The sequence below is a fragment of the Vombatus ursinus genome, unplaced genomic scaffold, assembly GCF_900497805.2.
Source record: "Vombatus ursinus unplaced genomic scaffold, bare-nosed wombat genome assembly UNPS02004691.1, whole genome shotgun sequence".
NCBI lineage: Eukaryota > Metazoa > Chordata > Mammalia > Diprotodontia > Vombatidae > Vombatus > Vombatus ursinus.
The window spans coordinates 6,763,001-6,784,607 of record NW_020944469.1 but is presented as its reverse complement, the minus strand read 5'-3'; the positions used below and the strand labels follow the sequence as shown (position 1 = coordinate 6,784,607).

General features: G+C 39.0%; 1 protein-coding gene across 4 annotated transcripts in view; it reads left to right on the top strand.

Annotated features, from left to right (window-relative positions):
• Nucleotides 1–21,607, top strand: part of CHM (CHM, Rab escort protein 1) — a 207,773-nt gene that overhangs the window by 5,429 nt on the left and 180,737 nt on the right. For all 4 annotated transcript variants that reach the window (XR_003567081.1, XR_003567078.1, XR_003567077.1 and 1 more), the window contains exon 2: nucleotides 20,448–20,514. Coding sequence is in view for 1 of the 4 variants with exons in the window: in XM_027839558.1 (XP_027695359.1) it covers nucleotides 20,448–20,514 (67 nt within the window). In the remaining 3 variants the exon portion in view is untranslated. The remainder of the gene's footprint in view (nucleotides 1–20,447; nucleotides 20,515–21,607) is intronic.

The window sequence follows — 21,607 nt, the reverse complement described above, 5'->3', positions numbered from 1 at the left end:
CTTCGCTTCATTGATTGAGGAATCCACCCAAGCTGGTTCATGTCTTAGTAACTTGCCATTCTAATAGGCAGGATGATCTGATCCCCTAGTTTAGCACATACTACAAATAGCAAAATAGAAAGTATATCATGAATTGACATAAACTAGGCTGACAGTATGGGAGAAGACAAAAAGTCAAAGAAAAAAAAGCTCAACTCTTAACACCCGGCAGTTTCTGACCATTTTGTATAGGGACAAATGGCCTCCCTTCTCTCCCCTCCCCCAGCCCTATCGTCATTCCCTAGGCTACCACTGAAAGACAACCTAGCCAAACAGTTGAGGTAGGAAGACTAGCACCCAGGAGACCCAAGTTCTAGTCCTCTGCCTCTAATGAGCTGGATGCTTTGGACCAAATAATTGAGGGTTTCTGGAATTCCTCATCTGGAAAATGGGGTATTTGCTCTTAGTGCTTTTAGTTCTCAGATTCTGTGCTTTGACATCTGTAATCATGATCCTGAATCATCATGGAAAAGTCAGGATTTTTTCCCCTCTACTTTATGAAAGCAAAGGGTGAAATACTTTTTTTATAAAGATTTTCTTGAAAAAGGTGAAGTGAAATTAATAGTATTTACATAGCGCTTTAAGGTTTGCAAGCAAAGATATATTATCTCCTTTAAACAGTCCGGGGTGGGGGTAGATGCTCTTATTATCCCCATTTTACAGTTGAGAAAACTGAGGCAGACAGGTTAACTGGCTTGCCCAGGGTCACACAGCTAGTCAGTGTATGAGGCTGGATTTGAGCTGAGGTCTTGCTGACTGCAGGCCCATTCCTCTCTCCATTGTACCACCTCCACTGGAAATAAAGTGCCTGAGCTGCAACTAGAAGGCCAGTCCTTTGGCTCTCAATCTATCCCTTTCAGTAGAAAGGACTGCAACAGTGTGCTCTGATCATTAAGATTCTAAGAGTAATGGTTTTGGAATCGGGACAAACATTCAAAGACATCAAGAGAGTCTTTTTACTTCCCCCGGGGCCCCAGCGTCCTCACGTGTAAGAAAATGAAGGAGTTGGAGTAGATGAGGGCTCCTCCAAGCTTGAGATCCTATGTCCGACCTTGTTTCCCTCTGCCTTTATGTCCAGACCTCCATCCCCCTATTTTGTGGTCTAGGGACTTGACCAAATGAACATCGCGATGAGAAGGAATGAGGAAGATAATGCATCTTTTTGGTTGGCTCACTTAATGTGTCTTTCCATTTTTTCTACACAGATGTCATGAGAATGCTCTATTGAGCTGGTTTTATGTACCGTGCCCCCCCCACCCCCCTTGCTCCCTGTTCCACCACTGCAGTGTATTGATTAAAGCTATGTTTGAATCCTTTATCTGCCACTTACTATCTGTATGATCACTTCGCTGAGACCTCAGTTTCCTCCCCTGCAAAATGAGGGGATTGGCTTAGATGACCCCTGAGGTTCCATTCTGTGGCCCTGCCCAGTTGCCTGTTGGCGAGGGGTCACTGACCTGTTTGTAGCTTGGTGGAGTTGCTCAAGTGTCTGATTCATCTTCCTTTGGCCAAGATTCATCTTCCTTTGACCTTGCTCCCTCTCCTACCACGCTGCCCTCCTATGATCTTATTTGGGGGCATATACATTTCCTTCTGAAGTCTTCCTTTGTGTCATGTTGACCAGCTAGGGTTATTTATCGTTTGTTTTGCCTATAGGTTTGGAACATGTTTACCATTTGTCTTATTTGGGACTTTATACGAAACTTTCCTTTGTCAGTGTAAGGGATGGTGAAGGAGCTAAAGAAAGTGTTCAAATTTGCTGCTTCTGTGAAAAATACCTTGCAATTCTTCAGCCATATATAGATGGGGATGTATGGCTTGAGTTCTCAATACCTAGAAAGGCAAAGAGAGTTATCTAACTCTGGAGCAGACTCTCAGGGAGAAGCTGACTCCATCCTGTAAATCATAAGTTTAAGCCAATCCCTGAGAGAGGGCTGCATCTGTTACTAGAGTTCCCTCTGTACCAGGCGTCTCAGCTCCCTAGCTTCATGTCATTTTCTCATTTTCTCCAGTGTTCTCATGATGTTTTGGATAACCCAGGCTTTAGCAATTAAAATCAAATACTGCTGCTCACTCTCACATTCTCATGTTTAACATAAACTCCCAATACACAGAAATAATTATAATTCCATATAATTGACCTGTTACTCATGCCAAATCATCTGTTTTCCAATTTCCATGCAAGGTTTTTTAAACTGAAACTCTGGAATGTTCCTGATGTGTTTATGAATGATTTGGAAAGTGATATCAGTCTTTTAAAATGTTGCTGATGCCTGTTCACATTTTACAGATCACAGAGGGGTTTGAAACATATAAGATTATGTAATTGTCTGACAGAAAAGGTATGATGTTTAAATTTTGAAGGTGTTTTCAGTGTGTCCCAGAAAGGACAGTGTATGTCTAATGTTTTGATTTTCATTCTATCAAAATATACTTGCACCAGTATCATCATATTGGAACTTTTTTTATTAATTAATTTTTTTTGATTTATCAACAATTATTTCCATAAACTTTTGAGTTTTAAATTTTTCTCCCCCTCCCTCCTCACCTCCCTCCCCAGGATAGCGTGCAATTTGGTATATAAATTCCTATTAAACATATTTTCACATTGGTTATGTTGTAAGGAAGAATTAGAACCAATAGAAGGAACCACAAGAAAGAGGAAACAAAAAACAGAAGAAAAAAAGCAAGTAGTATGATTCGATCTGCATTTAAACTCCATAGTTCTTTCTTTGGATGTGGATAGCATTTTCCATCATGAGGCCTTTGGAGATGTCTTAGATCCTTGTCTTACTGGGAAGGGTTAAGTCTATCAATATTAGTCATCGCACAATGTGGCTGTTACTATGTACAACGTTCTCCTGGTTCTGCTCACTTCATTTTGCATCAGTTCATCCAGGTTTTTCTGAAAGCATCCTGCTTGTCATTTCTTGTAGCACAATAATATTCCATCACAATCATGTACCACAAGTTGTTCAGCCATTCCGCAATTGATGAGCATCCCCTCAATTTACAATTCTTTAACACCACAAAAAGAGCTGCTAGAAATGTTTTTGTACATATAGGTCCTTTTCCTTTCCTTTTTTTTTTCTAATCTTTTTGGGAGACAGACCTAGTAGTGGTATTACTGGGTCAAAAAGTATGCACAGTTTGATAGCCCTTTGGGCATAGTTCCAAATTGTTCTCCAGAATGGTTGGATCAGTTCACAACTCTACCAGCAGTGCATTAATGTTCCAATTTTCCCACATCCCCTCCAACATTTGTCATTTGCCTTTTCTGTCATATTCCATGTTCTGCCATATTAACCAATCTGATAGGTGTGAGGTGGTACCTCAGAGTTGTTGTTGTTGTTGTTGTTTTTTATTTCTCTAATAAAAAAGTGAATATTTTTTCCATATGACTATAGATAGCTTTGATTTCTTCATCTGAAAACTGCCTGTTCATATCTTTTGACCATTTATCAATTGGGGAATGACCTATATTCTTATAAATTTGACTCAGTTCTCTGTATATTTGAAAAATGAGGCCTTTATCCAAGAAACTTGCTGTAAAATTTTTTCCCCAATTTTCTGTTTTAATCTTGCTGTGTTGGTTTTGTTTGTGTAAAACATTTTTGATTTAATGTAATTAAAATTACCCATTTTATATCCTGTAATGTTCTCCATCTCCTGTTTGGTCACGAATTCTTCCCATATGCACAAATCTAACAGGTAAACTATTCCATGCTACCCTAATTTGTTTATGGTATCACCCTTTATGTCTAAATCATGTACCCATTTTGACCTTATATTGGTATATGGTGTGAGCTGTTGGTCTATACCTAGTTTCTGTCAAACTGCTTTCCAGTTTCCCCATAGTTTTTAATCAAATAGTGAGTTCTTGTCCAAAAATCTGGGATCTTTGTGTTTATTAAACATTAGATTACTATGGCCATTACCTGCTGTATATTGAGTACCCAATCTGTTCTACTAATCTAACATTCCATTTCTTAGCCAGTACCAGATTGTTTTGATGATTACTTCTTTGTAGTAGTTTGAGATCTGGTAAGGCTAGGTGACCTTCCTTCATATTTTTTTTTCATTAATTCCCTTGATATCCTTGACCTTTTGTTCTTCCAGATAAATTTCATTATTATATTTTCTAGCTCTGTAAATATTTTTGGGCAGTTTGATTGGTATGGTACTGAATAAGTAAGTTAATTTAGGTAAAATTGTCACTTTTATCATACTGGCTTGGTTTGTCCACGAACAATTAATATTTTTCCGGTTGTTCAGATCTGACTTTATTTTTGTGAAAAGTGTTTTGTAATTGTGTTCATATAATTCCTGGGTTTGTTTTGGCAGATAGAGTCTTAAGTATTTTATATTGTCTGCAGTTATTTTAAATGGAATTTCTCCTTCTATCTCTTACTGTTGGACTTTGTTGGTAATATATAGAAATGCCGATTATTTATGTGGGTTTATTTTATATCCTGCAACTTTGCTAAAGTTGTTAATTATTTCAACTAGTTTTTTAGTTGATTCTCTAAGAGTACCATCCTATTATCTGCAAAGAGTGATAGTTTTGTTTCCCCATTGCCCATTCTAATTCCTTCAATTTCTTTTTCTTCTCTTATTGCTGTAGCTAGTATTTCTGCTACAATATTGAATAATAGTGGTGATAATGGGCATCCTTGCTTTATCACTGATCTTATTGGGAAGGCATCTAGCTTATCCTCATTGCTTGCTGATGATTTTAGATAAATACTACTTACCATTTTACATAAAGCTCCATTTATTCCTGTGCTAATGTTTTCAATAGGAATAAGTGTTGTATTTAGTCAAAAGCTCTTTCTGCATCTATCAAGGTAATCATCTGATTTTTGTTGTTTTTGTTATCTATATGGTCAATTATGCTGATAGTTTTCCTAATATTGAACCAGCCCTGCATTCCTAGTATAAATCCCACCTGGTCATAGTGTATGATCTTTGTGATATATTGCTGTAGTCTCCTTGCCAGTATTTTATTTAAAATCTTTGCATCGATATTCATCAGTGAAATTGGTCTGTAGTTTTCTTCTCTGTTTTTTGCTCGTATCAGCACTATTTATGTCTTAAAAGGACTTTGGTAGGACTCCTTTGCCTATTTTTCCAGATGGTTTAAATAGTATTGGAATTGTTTTTTAAATGTTTGGTAGAATTCAATTGTGAATCCATCTGGTCCTGTGAATTTTTTCTTAGGGAACTCATTGATGGCTTGTTCAATTTCATTTTCTAAGGATTATTTATTCTATTTTCTTTTCTGTCAATCTGGGAAATTTATATTTTTGTAAATATTCATTCATTTCACTTAGATTTTCAGATTGTCATATAATTGGGCAAAATAGTTCCTAATAATTGCTTTAATTTCATCTTCGTTGGTGATGCTTTCACCCTTTTCATTTTTGATACTGGTAATTTGGTTTTATTCTTTCTTTTTTAAAATCATATTAAACAATGGTCTATCTATTTTATTATTTTTTTAAATAAAACAAAGCTCCTAATTTTATTTGTTAGTTTAATGGTTTTCTTTCAATTTTATTAAGCTCTCCTTTGATTTTCAAGATTTCCAGTTTGGTGTTTAGTTGGAGATTTATAATTTGTTCTTTTTCTTTTTCTGTTTCGTTTTGTTTTTTTTTTTTTAGTTGCACACCCAATTCATTGATCTGCTCTTTCTTTATTTTATTGATGTAAGATTTAAAGATAATAAATTTTCCGCAAGTAATGCTTTGGCTGCATCCTATAAATTTTGATATGTTGTCTCATCATTGTCATTCTCTTTAATGAAATCATTGATTGTTGCTGTGAATTTTTTTTGACCTACTCATTCTTTAGGATTAGATTGTTCAGTTTCCAATTAATTTTTAATGTATGGGCCTTTATTTGTAATTTTTATTGCATTGTGATCTGAAAAGGATGCATTTAGTATTTCTGCCTTTCTGCATTTGATTGTGAGGTTTTTATGCCCCAATACGTGGTCAGTTTTTGTGTAGGTGCCATGTACTGCTGAGAAAAAGGTGTATTCTTTTCTGTTTCCATTTGATTTTCTTCAGAGGTCTATCATATCTAACTTTTCTAAAATTCCATTCATCTCTAACTTTTTTCTTGTGTTTTTTTTTTTTGTCAGATTCATCTAGTTCTGAGAAGGGAAAATTGAGGTCTCCAATGGTATAGTTTTGATGACTATTTCCTCCTGTAAATCATTTAACTTTTCCTTTAAAAATTTGGATGATATACCATTTGGTGCATATATATTCAGTATTGATATTACTTCATTGTTTATGGTACCTTTTAGCACGATGTAGTTTCCTTCCTTATCTCTTTTAATTAGATCTATTTTTGCTTTTGCTTTGTCTGTTACGGTTGCTACTCCTGCTTTTTTTTTTTTAAACTTTAGCAGAAGCATAATAGGTTCTGCTCCAGCACCTTGCCTTTAGCGTGTTTGTGTCTATGTTCTTCAAGTGTGTTTTTTGTAAACAACATATTGTTGGATTCTGGTTTTTAATCCACTCTGCTATCCACTTCTGTTTCATGAATGAGTTCATCTTATTCACATTCACAGTTATGATTACTTTGTATTTTCTGCCATCACCCTGTCCCTCCTCAAAAATATTTTACTTCTGACCACTACCTCTTCCAATTTGCACTCCCTTCTATCATTTTCTCTGCCTTCTCTTCTCCCCCTCCTCTCTACTTCCCTGTAGGATGAGCTGGATTTCCATACCCAGCTGTGTGTGTATGTTATTCCCTCTTTGAGCAAATTCCAGTAAGAGTAAGGTTCAAGCCCTGCCTGCCCACCCCCACTGCACCCACATCTTCTCTCCACTGTAGAAGTTCTTTTGTGCCTCTTTTATGTGAGATAATTTTCCCTGGTCTTCCTCTCCCCTCCCCCCTTTCCTAATGTATCCCTTTTTCTCCCTCCTTAATTTTTTTTTATATTATCCCATCATAGTCTACTCACACCTGTGCCCTCTGGTGGCCTCCTTAAAGGTACAGGAAGCCCCTGTAGAGAGGGCTTATGATTGAGAGGTAGTATGATGTCCTGGAGACCTATACTTGGAGACTTGGGTTTGAGGTGGGAATGATCTCTGTGTGACCATGGGCAAGAGACTTAGTTTCCGTATCTGTTCAATGACTATAATAATACTTGGCTTGTCTACTTAACAGGGTGGTTGTGAGGAAAATGTTTGGGAAACTTAAAGTATTACACGTGTATGGGTGGTAGTAGTTATTGGACAGAGGAATTAGGAGTAGAAACGAAACTTTTCAAATGAAATTTTGTTTGGTGTGTCCTCATTCTTTGGCTCCAGGATTAATAACTGTCCATTCAGGTATAGTGTATAGAAAGTACATTGTTGAAAAGATAAATAGACTGTTTGGTTGTGGCCCTGTGGTAGAAATACTTATAATAGGCTCTTCACCAGAAGGTAAGTGGTGACAAAATAACAGAAAACTCCCTGAGCCTTAGTGTACTGTTTTCACTGATTTGCCCATCTGTGGCTAATGACAGTTTTCTAGGGCAGTGGTTCTCCAGGTCCAGTGTGGGGACCCTTGAGACTCTTTCAGGTGATCAGTGAGGCCAAAGCTATTTTCATAATAGCCATAAGATGTTGATTTCTAATATGATAAATATCAAGCGATGTAACTCACATGCATAAAAGCCCTTTGGGAGGGTTCTCAGCAATTTAAAAAGTGTAAAGGGGTTCTGAAACCAAAAAAGTTTGAGAACTGCTGGTCAAGGGCAGGGGTGGGGAACCTGCGGCCTTGAGGCCACATGTAGCCCTCTGTGTCCTGAAGTGCGGCCCTTTGAATCCAGACTTCATAGAACAAATCCCCCTAATAAAAGGATTTGTAAACTTGGACTCAGTCAAGAGGCCACACCCAAGGACTCAGGAGGCCACATGTGGCCTCCAGGCCACAGGTTCCCCATGCCTGAGCTGAGTCATACCCTGCACCAGTTTCTTCATCTGTAGAATGAGGATAGTAGGAGCACCTGCCTCACAAATTTGTTTTGAGGTTAAAATAAAGTAATATATACAAAGTGGTCTGCAAACCTTAAAGCACTGTATAAATATTGTCTGTTTTGATTATTTCTTTACCAGATTGCTGAGAGCAGTGCCCAGTACATAGTAGGCACTTAATAAGTGTTTTTTGACTTGACTTGAGTTGTCTTATTTCTCCTTGCTATTTCCCTTCTGCCTAGCATAGTGTTCTGCATTCATTAGGCTCTTAATAAATGTTAGTGCTGGTGGTTCAAGATCAAAAGTAAATTTTAAACTCAGTGTCATGATCCCGTTATATGCCTTCCTTTCCTTTCTTTTTTGGTTTGGAATCCCAGAATTTCAGAGGTGGAAAGGACCTCAGTGGCCCTGTAGTTTCAGTCATACCTTGAAAAGAATCTTGAGTACCACATGGCCTGCAAGTGATCATCTAGCTTTTCCTTAAGGACTTCCAAGGGGGAACTCAGCCACCTTCCCAACCCCCAGCCCATTTCTTCTTTGGGTAGCCCTTATTGTTAGGAAGTTTTTCCTGGTGTCAAGCCCAGTGGAGCTTTTTTCCCCAGTGCTGGACTGAGTCACGGTACTTGGGTTTGTTTCTTGACTCTCACTGATTATCCTTGCAAGCTTGAGCAAGTGACCACCTCCCCAAGCCTCAGTGTCCTTATCTGTCAAATGTCAGGTCTCTCCCTGCTTTGCCTTCTGAGGCCAAATGGAATGAGCGGAGTACTGTCTACATGAGAGTGTGAGTACTTGAAAGTCAGTACTTCCATATTTTCTTCAAGCTACACCTCCACAGCTCCTTCAGTCAGTATTCATATGGAATGAACTTGAGGTCCTTTCCATCCTGTTTGTCCTCCTCTGGATGGGGTCCAGTTTGTCCAGGCCTTCCCTTACCTGGAATTGAATGCTCTACTCTAGCTGTGGTGTCAACCATGGCCAAGGATACAGAAAGACTGCTTTCTCCGTGTTCCTGGAAGCTCTGCCTCAATGTGGCCCTAGGTTGAGTAAGCTTAAGAAACTTAACTGTTGTCTTAAGGTAATAGGGACCGTGGCTTACCTTAGTAAGCTGCATTCAGTTCTGATTGATCTCAGCAGATAGGCTGATAGGCTGATTTCAAAGACTATAATAATGTATAGATTTTTCTTTTAAAAGGAATTGAGAAGTAAGAGCAACAATGCTGTACTTTTGTTTAATTATTTCTAGTGTGATTTTATTCTTTTTAAAAATTAAAACGCACACTAGAAATAATTAAAAGCATGACATGGTTGCTTTAAAAAAATTAAAAAACGAATAAATGGGTCTCTTGAGCCCTTTGTCTTGATTTCTTGGGGCAAGGCTCATCCTTCTGGAAATTCTGTTTCAGCAGTCAGGTATTAGGAATCCCATTATCTGTGCCCGCAGTGTTAATTTTATCCATAAAGTTGGCTCTGAGGTACTTGAAGGTAATATCTAACTTTTTAATATGCAAAGTGCAAAATCTGATTAGCCCGGGCAGGTTTTTGCCCAAATATGAGATTATAATTTTCCACTGGCCTTTCATGTTACCTTACTGTTTACCTTGCTTTGTTTTAAATTCACACACAGAGGCACCGGAGGAGCAGTTTGGAACAGGCTGAAATTTGGATTTTCTTCATTTGGCTTAGCCAAAAAGGGAAAGAGTCTATAGGGGGCTTTCTCTTTAAAGCCTGGAATGAGACTAAATTTGGATTACTTAGTTTGAAATATTGATTTATGCACAATGTGCTCTCATAAATTTCCGTAGAATGTATTTGAAACTCAGCTCGTATATTCTTAATGTACAATTTCCATATCAGCTAGAGTTTTAGTGATATTAGTTTAGTTCCTGTGGTGCATTTTGTATCTTTGAGAATCACTTAGTTCTTTATTTTGTGTGGTTTTATTACATTTTGGAGATCCGTGCTCCATCTCATTCAGAAGCTTTTTTAACTTCATGACTTGCCAGGTAATACAGCGAGGGTGGTGTTTCTTGTGTGGCTCATAAGTAAGGCAGAGCCTTACCACAGAAACTGGCTTTCCCGATCACAGGTTAAATATTGTTAGTGTTTTAGGTGGGAGGAGGCCTGGGCTGGGATACCATTTGCTGTGAAAAGATCATTTCAGTCATTCATACTGATAGAACATAAACGTTATTTTTAAGAAAATTAAGCAGAATTAACTGTAGCCTGACTGCCAGTTTCATTTCCTGGAATGGTAAAGGTCTTTAGCAAATATTGGCATTACTGAATTAAACTTTCATTAGAAGAGTTTGAGTTAGTGTAGTTTTTTATAAGCTAGAAGTCAGATATAGATCACTAAAAATGTATTTTCCAAGGAATTATTGTATTTGATATCTTCTCTTTCCCTTTAGCCCTCTGAAATTCAGTACTGTATTTGACTTTTGGTTTTTCAAGTTTGTTAAATCACTTGTCCAAGAAGAGGGTTCACATTAGTGGCCTGGGGTTCACTCCCCTAGTTTTAAGACCCGATTTCTAATTATATAGTCTCTGAGGTCTACATTGTACCCGATGTGTGTGTGTGTGTGTGTGTGTGTGTATGTGTATACACACACACACATATACAGTATATCTATATAATATATAGTAATTCTCTTCTAACCTTACGTTTTAATAATTTCAGGATAACAATTATAGAGTGAGGTGTGAGCCTACTTAAATTTGGATGAACATTTTACTTTATGTAATTATGGATTATTCATTCATTCATTTATTTTTTTATTTTAGTACAAAGAGACTATTTCTATATGAATGAGACCTAGAGGAAGTAGGTGACTTGCCCAGGGTCATACAACTAGTTAATGGCAGAGCTGGGAGTGGAACCAAATCTCTTGACTTGATCTAGTGCTCTTTCCACTTGAAGTTTTTTTTTTTTTATTAGGACATTAAACATCAACAAACATGAACATGTCTTTATACAAAGAACAGAAAGAGGATTGTACATGAAGCCATGAATATATCTTCTAAATAGCTTGGTTTTTTTAGAGTACAGATTGAATTTAACATGATAGCACCAACACTGCCTGGCTTGTCTTTGTTTCTTGAACTTCTTTCTGCTGTCAGTTCTGTGTAGTTTTTAACGTTTTATTGATCTGCTTTTCTTTTTTTTCTTTTCTTTTCTTTTTTTTTTTTTAAAGGCAATCGGGGTTAAGTGACTTGCCCAAGGTCACACAGCTAGTGCGTGTCAAGTGTTTGGTCTGAGACCAGATTTGAACTCAGGTCCTCCTGACTTCAGGGCCGGTACTCTATCCACTGCGCCACCTAGCTGCCCTTTTCTTTTTTTTCTTTCTCTTGTTTGTGTCAACTTCACTCTCCAATGCTCTTTTCAGTATTCCATGAAACCCTTTAAAATAATAGTGATAAAGCTTGCTCTTATATAGTGCTTTACAAATATTATCTCATTTGATCCTCACAACAACCTTGGGAGGTGGGTGTTATTATTATCCCCAAATTATAGTTGAAGAAATTGAGACATTCAGAGGTTAGTGACTTGCCAAGAGTCCCACAGTAGGTAAAAATATCTGAGGCTGAGTTTGAACTCAGGTCTTCCTGATTCCAAGCGCGGTGCTATATCTACTGCCCCACCTACCTGCCTTAAATCATTAAACTGTGGGCTTCAATATCATACTCATAAGGTACTAGACTCTATTTCCCAAACTAGCCATTGGAACATAGGATCAGAAAAATGGATTTTTTTTTCTAAATTTACACAATTGTTTGATTTTTATTAGCATGTGCAACAGGCAGTTTTGAGACTTTTCTGACAGAAATGTGGATGCCAGTTATTTCTACAACTTTGCCCACTTGTCTGACAAATACCCCTCCCACTGCCATATTCCCTGCCTAGCTAGAGGGGCACATATCAGAAGTAAGCCTGTGTACTTTTTAATGTGTAATTGCCATGTTTCTTCAGTCAGTGGTTCTCATAGTGTATGGCTGTAAATCTTTTGTGACGTCTATTTTTCTTATAATGTTTACTGGTTTGGTTCATTCAGTTACTAGTTCTTGGAATCTTTGAATTTCTGGGACATTTTATTGGTTGTTGAGGGTAACAGGAGAGAATATTTGAAGTCCTAAGACACGGTTGCTGGAATCATTGGACAGGAAAGCCCAGAGGGATTGTACATGTGAGCTGAATAGCCTTGGAGAGCTACAGGGCACTTGGGAGATGATGCAGTCTGACTCCCTCATTTTTACCCGTGAGCATGCCAAGGCCCAGAAAAGGGAAGTGACTTGTTATGGGGTCCCTATTCTAGGCCCCCCGACTTGTGGCCCAGCACTGGAAATGTCGTCAGATAGAATTCTTCATGTCTATAGAACTGGTATTAGAAAAGCTCCGGGAGTGTTTTTAAAAACGAAAGTTTAGCGAGTCACTAAGTTAATGGAACATGTTTTTAATGTACCAGGAATCAGACCCTAAAGTGCTTCCAAATAGTATAATGGCCCTTAAAAAAGTAAGCCACAATATTGAAATGATTACACCCCTCCAAAATCCACCGCATTTGAGATCAGAGTGATTGAAACTGTAGATTCAGATGTTTAAACCATATTTACGCATAAGATTTAGTAGTTTCCTGGACCACTATTGTTCCGTGTCCTATTTTTTCCACTTTTAAAATATTGCCAAGGAGCAAATCCAGGTAACAAAATGTTAATATGTAATTGATGATAGGAAGCAATGAAAAAACGGGCATTTGGGCTGCAATCCAGCATTTAATATGATGGGGGTCATTCAATTCCAGGGCTTGCAATAGGAGGAGTTCATTCGGCAGCTCTCACCTGGCATCTCCTCCACTCAGCTGGGCAGTCTCGTATCTCGTAGTCTTAATGCTGTTTGCAGTTGTTTATGGTAGTGCACAAGGTCTGTATTTGAGACTAAGTTATAAAAGAAAGGATGTGGCTCTCTAAAAGCTTGTTGTATTTGCGAGTTTTTTCCTTGTCAGTAATTTTAATTTTTTTCCCTAAAAAGAAGTTATCCTTTATAAAAGCAGTCACAGTAAATTTTCTAGTTCTATGCAATTTTCTTTCCATTCTGGTCTTCACTGGTTATAAATAACACATGAAATGACTTTCAAGGTAGAAAGCAGGAATCCATTTTGAAATGTTCTATAAAATAAAGAGTGATTTATGGTTTCATATGATTTTGGCTGAAAGCACTCGGGCTTTGCCAGGTCATCAAAGTCCTGTCAGGGGAATCTATTATTTATTGTTCGATATGCTGGGAGTGGTGTAAGTACTTTATTTTATGTTTATCTTATGTAAGTATAGTGTTAGGAAAAATCAATTTCAGATACTAATACAGTTTTAAAAAATATATCATGGAAAACTAACCCAAATATTATAGATGTGAGTGATGAAGTTGAACATTAAGGATTTAGATTGAAAGGGCATCTTGAAAAATGAATAAACTAATAGTTTTATTCCTATAGAATATTTGAGAGATGTCGAAAACTGTTAAATTCATAATTTTTCTGTCTTTGTTTTTTCTTTCTGTTAACCTTAATTTCCCACTAAAGCGTCTCCATTTTGCATACACAGATATGTATATAGAACATTGGTGGGGAAAACCTAGCCTGGGCAAGTTGGCTTTATGATCACGTAACATCCCATGAGCTTCTGAAATATTTTTCTAGGTTTTCTCGTGCCAAGTTTGTAACAAAACATCAACTGAGAAGGTTGCAGTGTTGCTACAGCCTCATTTACCCTCATCACAAGCTATCATGGTACACTGACTTTAAGAACTAATATTTACTTATGGTTAAAGAAGTGATCCATCCACAGCGAGTTTTTTTTTTCTCCCTTCGATATAAGAATTAGACTTTTTCCCCCAAAGCCATAGGTAAAGAACAAGTAAGCTCTGCAGTTTGCATCTTCAATGGATCCTGTGACTACCTTTAATAGCATCAGTTGTTGGAACTTCGGTAGCATACATATAGAAAAAGATTTCCAGGCGATTTTTGATAGAAAATTCTTGGAATTTGAGAGGTACAGTTGAAGCAAAACCAAGACAAGTGAGCTTTGGTTTTTTTCTGGTTCAGGTGATTGTCTCTTTCTGCCTATTTTGCTGGATTCTTTAAGAAGGTGCATTTTTGAGAAAGTTTCCACTTAGTATGTGTCTGTAATTTTATTTGTATGAATCTCTGTGCCAGAAATTGCATTCTTTGAGGCAGAGGATCTTTTTGAATTATTAGAGAATAAAATATTTAAGAATAAACCAGTTCCTTTATTTGTGAGATGGAGATGAGATTTCTAAATTGTCTTTGGGGGGAACCTCTGTAGATTTAAGTCATCCTCAGTGAGGCCCATACAAAAGCATGTGTATCTTCGTTGTAGGTAGCCCTTGATGCCAGACTACCGAGTATTTAACTAGATGAGATGAACCTTTGAGAAATACAATTTCTAAGTAGCAAATAGCTTTTTAGATGTAAAACCGGTCCTGCTGTGTCAGTAGGAAAGTTGGGGTACTTTTTTTGTTTTTTGGTAAATGTGCCAGGTGTTACAAAAAGTATTCTTACTTCAAGATGAATCGAGTATTGTTTCAGCGGTGTTTAAAATGGATCTTTGAAATGCCTGATTTCAAATGAGATGTCCAAATTTATTCCTTGGGCTATATGATAGTAACTTGGAAATTTAAGGATCGTGTTTTTTCTCCTGCTGATTTTATAATATGACTAAAGCCTGAAACGCCAGACCAAAAATATGATTTTCCAAAAGAAAACAAAGGACTGTTGATCATGTGACTTGAGTAGGTGTTTTTAATCTTTTAAAAAAAAATTTGACTCCCACTTAACGTGAGGATAATAGACCCCTGCTATCTTAACCCTGGAGTAGCGTATCAGTTTTACAAACTGGTATCTAGATGAAAATGTCAAGGGAAAATATAAATGAAAGTGATTTATGGTTTATTGGAATACTACATAGAAGACTTGCGTGGCCCCCTGAGCAAGGAGGATGACAAGCAAATTAGTGAAGGTATCTATATTTTTCAAACTCAACATGTCCAAAATGGCTCCTTTACCCTGCCACCTTGCCCATCCTTTCTTCCAAGCTTGCCTGTTTTTGTTGTGACCACCAACATCCTCCCAGTTACTCAGCTTTGCCACGTGTTGTTTCTTGCGGATTCTACCTTCCCAGGGTCCCCGTCTCTCCCCTGGGTCACCGTCTCTCCCCTGGGTCACCATGTTAGTTCCCACATTCATCACCTTTTGCTTGGGCTGTTGACATCCCTGCCTTTAGTCCGTCTCCTCTTCAGTCCCTCTGCCATGCAACTGCCAGTGTGGTATTCCTCAAGCACAGATTGGCATTCCCTTGCTTAAAAACGTTTCATTGGCTTTCCACTCAAATGGTCTTTGCTAGTTCCTGAACTAAGCCTTTTCTTTCCCGCCTTGGTGCCTTTACCTGGGCTGTCCCCTGTGCCTGGAATGTATTCCTTTTACACTTCTCCGCCTCTTGGTGCCACCAGTATTACCTTTCCTGGTCCTGTTCTCAGTTTTTTGTACTCTCTTCAGCTACTTGAATTATCTCACTTACCTTTTAAATGTTTGTATCTTCTAGTAGGAAGAAGCGAAAAGGGAAGAAACATTTAGTAAGTGCCTACTCTGTGCCAGGCACGGTGTTCAGTATTATCTCTTTTGATCCTTACAGCACCCTGTAAGGTAGGTGATAGGATGATCCTCATTTTACAGTTGAAGAAACTGAGGCAGGCAGGGTCTTCTGGCTAGTAAAGTGTTTGAGGCTGGATTTGAACTCTAGTCTTGCTGACTCCAGGCCCAACCCTCTAGCCATTGCACCAGTGGCTGCCTCTAGTAGAATGTAAGCTCCTAAAGGGCCAGCCTACATAGTACCTAGCACAGAGGTTCTTAATAAATGTTGAATTTTATATAAATTTCATTGAAAGCTGATATATTCAGTATGATAAACAAGCATTTATTAATCAAGGTGTTGCTATACTTTTCTCAGTGCTTTACTTAGTCTACAGAGACCTGGCTTCAGGAAGGGCCAGAGAAGAAGCAGGCCTGGAAATAACAATTTGCTCGCTTCTCTACCAAAAGTGACACTTCTTTGTGCCAAGTAGAAAAGAATGTCACCGTATTGGTTAGAATATGGGCTATCGTTTTGTTTTTTTTTCTTGAATCTGGTTTCTTTCAAATTTGAGTGGTGCCTATAATTTTATTTTTTGCTATATACCTCTATACTTAAAAAAATTTCGGAGACTATTCAAAATAATTTGGTTTGATAGAACAATACACCACTTTAAAGGCTCTCCAACAGCATGTATACCTTGCATATGTCAAGATTATACAGGAGGCTTTGCAGATACAGCAGTAGAGAGAACCTTGTTTGGTAACCCTTTGTAATGAATCTAAACAAGGCATAAAATTGGGGCACGAAGGCTCAACGAAGGTGTTGGCTATTGGTGCGCAGGAAATTCAGTGCAAGTCAGTGAGAGATTTCCTATAGATGACTGGTCCTCCACATTCTCCCATTTGGGAATGACATTCTGTAGCATGTACCAGGCCTCACAACGTGCAGAGCCTCCAAAATTAGATCCAGTATCACTCTCAGGAGATGAGTGTAACTCTTAACACTGGCCCAACCAAGTGGATGAAGAAGGCCTCTTGTTCAGACTATGATGTAGTGTTAGATGGACATTCTGTAGAGCTCATCCATCATTATTTCTGTCTTGGACAGATATCAGTCAGCAAATATTTATTAAGCACCTGGGGATACAAGTACAGAGAATGAAATAAGTCTCCTGATAAGGAGCTGAGGACCTCATGGAGACAAGTACATAAAAAAGAAACAGCATAAAGTTAATGAATACAAATATATGCAAAGCAATTAACTACAGTGTAGTTTGGGAGGTTGGGCACTGGAGGGTGGTGGGATCAGGAAAGGCTTCTTGCAGAAAATGGTGCTTGAGCTGCATCTTAAAGGAAGAGAGAGCCTGTGAGGCAGAGGAAAGGAGGGAGTCATTCCAGTCAAGGGAGTCAGCTAGTTGCAAAGGTGTGGAGATAGTAGATGGAGGGTCAGTCATGTGTGAGGAACAGAGACAAGCGCAGTGAGGCTGGATTGCAGAGTGTGGGGAAGGGGAGTGATAAGCACTGAGGCTGGAAAGTTAGGTTGGAGCCAGGGCTATGAATGAGAGGCACCATGGCGTAGGGGATCTGGCCACAGAGTCTGGAAGACCTGGCTTCAAGTACCACCTCTGTCCCACACAGGGCTCTAACCTTGGACGTTTGACACCAAGTTCCTGCCTAGTGCCCTAGGCACTCTTGAAGGCTCTGAGTTGCGCAGCAGTTGCTGATCTGCATTTCTTAGTAGAACAAATGTCCTCATGGGGAGTTCTCTCCACCAATGTCCACTTAGCCTCCCTGAGCCCCGCTTTCCTTAACTCCATAATGGGGATCGTGGTAGCTATAGGACTTGCCTCGAAGGGTTGTTTTGAAGCTCAAGTGAGATAATCTCTACAAAACTCTTTGCAAATTTAAAATCTCGATTTAAATGTTAGTTGCAAGGGACAGGGAAAAATAGGTGTATCTAGGTATATGTGTACATACCTACATACGTGTGTGTCTAGGCAGTATGGAGGTCCCTATGGTTTCCCCCAGGCTATACCAGGAGAGCACAAGCTCTGGCAGGTCCTGCCACCCTGGAAAAGCTTTGAGTATGGGCTCGGTGAGATGGAGTGGGCTTTGAGTATAGGCCCCAATTGCAGTTTTCTGATCGTGGCCATATTACTGCTTGTGTTTGCATTCACAACTTAATGACAGGCTATAGCTGTCGTTTGTCAGAGGACCGACCTGGCTCAATCTGGACAGGCTCGTTGTCAGGTTGACTGCATTTTTTCAGCCGCAGCAAGTCTGGAAAATTATCTACAGAGTTGTAGAGAGAGGGTGCTCTGTGTTGGCAGAAGGAGTCCCACACTGATGAAAGCACAGGTCCTTGAAGTATTGGAGGAGGTCTGATAAGTTCTCTTAATATGCAAAGCTGTCTTATGATACTTTCTAAAGTGGCCTTTCTGAAGAGCATCTAATTCCTCATACACGTAACTGGAGATACTATGCAGGTAATGTCCTGAATAACATTGCCCATTTGTTTGAGATGCAAAACAGATCATTGACTGTCTTCTGAACTGTTTCTTGCTTGACCCTGGGAAGTGGTAGCTCCCCCAAGTTCACTTTGCTGATCTTTGCCATGTTGTGTTTGCATTCACAACTTCTCTATGGTGCTAACTGCCCCTGGTAATGTTGGTCAGCTGGCCATTGACAGTGTTGGGTGGGTTAAGTGGAGGTTGGGAAGCCAGTACAGGCTTGAGTAATTGTTCATTCTCCTTGAATTTTCTTGGCTTTTTTCCCTCAATTCCTAACTTTAGCTACATTAAGTTATCAGAGTGGTTGAATTCAATAATATAAAAAGTTATTCTTGTAGGTGTAGCATAGTTGCAGATATTCTGGAATTCAGGGTGCTATAACTTAAATTTAACAGATTAAACTGAATGTTTGTAATGTCTTAAATTTTTCCTTCTGTTTTCCCTTACTGCCCTCTCCTTCCAAGTTTTGGTTTAGTTTTTCCTGAATTATATCCAAAATTAAGGTTGACTTACATTTAGAATTTTATGATGGCTTATTGCCAAGTGCTGCTTTTTAATGGTTTATATTCTGTATATTTAAGGCCCTTGGTATACCCCCAAAGAATTTACCAAAACTATACTTCTTCAGTGAGGGAAGCTGGAGCTGATGGTTAATGTGGTTTTTCAATGGAATGCCAATATGTCAATTGCCTCAGTGTGCATATAAAAAGAATTAGGTACTTAGTGTATAGTATGATATGTGATGCTCAGTTAAATGCCTCCTGTGGAGCGCTGTCCTGTGCCAAAAAGGTGAGCCTGTATTATTTTCTTGAGATAAAGAGCTGAGCATCCTGGCATTGGATTACGCTAAAATAAAGCCAGTAGCATGAGCAAGTGGTCCTGTGCTTTCAATCTGTTGGTTGAAATGAAAAGATTAGCTGTCTCCAGCCAAGTGGCAGATGCCGTGACAATAGTGGACCTTTAGATAGCATTTTAGATTTTCAAAATGCTTTGTATAAGTTATCTCACTTGATGGAGCAGTTCCACAGAAACCCCGAGACCCTTCTGCATAGTTTCAAGATAGGTGACATACTGGAATTTTCCGATGGCAAGATTGCAGACTATAGGGACGTGATAGGTTTTTGTCAGTCCAATCGTCCCACGTAATGCACCGATGACGCGTCACAGTCATGTTGTTCACACGTTACAGCCAGAACCCATCAAGCTCCTGGCCCCAAGGTGACCTCAGATGTTCTTCTCCTTAAATCACCCCATTCTCAGGGAAACCTCTTCCCTTTATAACGTTGTCCCTTTGATACTAATTGCCTCCTGGAATATTGCTTCACCTAATGTGGGAATCAGTATTGCTAGGTGAGATATGCCAGTAGTGTGATGTTTTCTTTAGACAATAATCTCTTTTTCTAATATCACTTCAAAGAAGATCGAACTGATTTCTCGATTAATCCCATCAGGAGGGCCATCTTTTCCCTGCTTCCAGGCTTCCTATTGCTTTGACAGCATTCTCTGTTCTCCCTCTTTGCTTCAGTCTTTTAAGAAGAGGTGGTCATTGTTCTTACCACGGCCATCGCCCTCTTTCTGTGCCCTCATTCCATCCTCTATTGTCTCCTCTGGTAGTTTACCCCTATTTCCTTGTAGTCATCATTCTATATCCCCTGGATTCTTTCCAGCTTGCCTCCTTTCTGTTCTATGTCTTACACCTCTCTAGCTTGCCCCTCCACGTCTTTGCACAGGCTCTCTCCCTGTGCCTAGAATACTTTTCCTCCTGAACTCTACCTCCCGATGTCCTTAGCTCCCTTCTAGGCTTAGCTCAGGTGCTGCCCTACCTGTGTATCCCACATTTATTTCGCGCATAATCCTGGTTTTGCTTGTCTCTGACCATGTGTGCTCCTATTTGAATGCAAGTTCCTCGAGAGCAGGCTCTTGTCACTGTTGAATTTATATTCCTCCAGTGCCTGACGCATAGACTCTTAGTAAACGTTTGCAACAGTTGGCCTTTGGCCCAAGCCGTTGGTAAAGAAGAGTTGAATCGATGGCATTTGTTAAGTTGAGTTGACTCACAGCTATAAGTGAATCAATGGTCATTCATTTTTTTTCCTTAATACTTGACCCACATAATGAACTCTTTTCAAGATCCTAAGTTACTCCTAAAGTCTAATAATATAACAGTATATTGTGATAAAAAGGTGAAACTTTTTTTTGTTAAACTGGCTGCTGTACACAATGCTGATATAAACATTCTGTGGCCTTTACCTTCTGAATGATAATGGTGTGTATTTTTGTAGGTTTGCCGGAGTCCATTGTTGCAGCTGCTTGCTCAAGGAGTGGCCAGAGCGTTCTCCATGTTGATTCGTAAGTCTATCAGCTGCAGCCCTTTATACTTGCCAAGTGCTTATATGCCTGAAAAATAAGAATTGATACTTCTGCAGTTTTATAGTAGAAGGATTGTAATGGATGGTGTCCATTAAAATTGTGATATATTTACATACACACACATATATATAAAGCCATCTATGTATATAAGATATATAGAGATATATGTATATGTCAATATCTGTATATAGATGTTGCTATAGATATATACATCTATATCTCAAAATATTGCAACTTTCTGTCGAATAATATCTAGCATTTATGGAGCATTTTGAAGTTTGCTTAAGCGCTTTACGTGTTTCCTCATTTGAGGCTCACAGTCTTGTAAAGTAGATAATACTGTTCCCATCCTATAGATGAGGAGATTAAGGCTTAGTGAGATTCTGACTTGCCTGTGGTCACATGGTTAATAAGTGATAGAAACAGGATTTGAACCTAAGTCTTTGCTGACTTTCAGGTATAACACTGCCCCAAATCCCGATATTTCGTTTGATGATCTCATCAGCTCCCATGGATTTAATTACCTATCTATCTATTTAATTATCTATCCTGATGATTTGAAAATCTACCTTTCCTTCCCCAACCTCTCTGTTGATCTCTAATCCCAAATCTCCAACTGCCTGTTAGAGATCTCAAGCTGAATGTCCAGAACAGAACTCCTTATCTTTTGCCCTAAACTCTGCCCCCCTCTGCTGCCTTCCCTATTATTGTAGAGGGCAACCCCATCCTCACTGTTTCTCACCCCTCCTCCCCCCACATCCAAGCTGTTGCCAAGGCCTTCTCGATTTCACCTTTGCAGCATCTCTCCAGTAGGCCCTTTCTCTCTTCTCTCACTGCCACTACTCTGCTACAGGCCTTCAGCACCTCACACCTGTACTACTGTAGTAGACTGCTGGTGGCTTGGCCTGCCTCAAGTTTCTCTCTGCCCCAGTTCATCCTCCATTCAGCCACTAAAGTGATTTTCCTTAAGCACAGGTCCAGTCATGTCACGACCTCACTCAGTAAACTCCACTGGCTCCCCGTTGCCTCTAGGATCAAATATCAAATACTCTTTTTGGCATTCAAAGCCCTT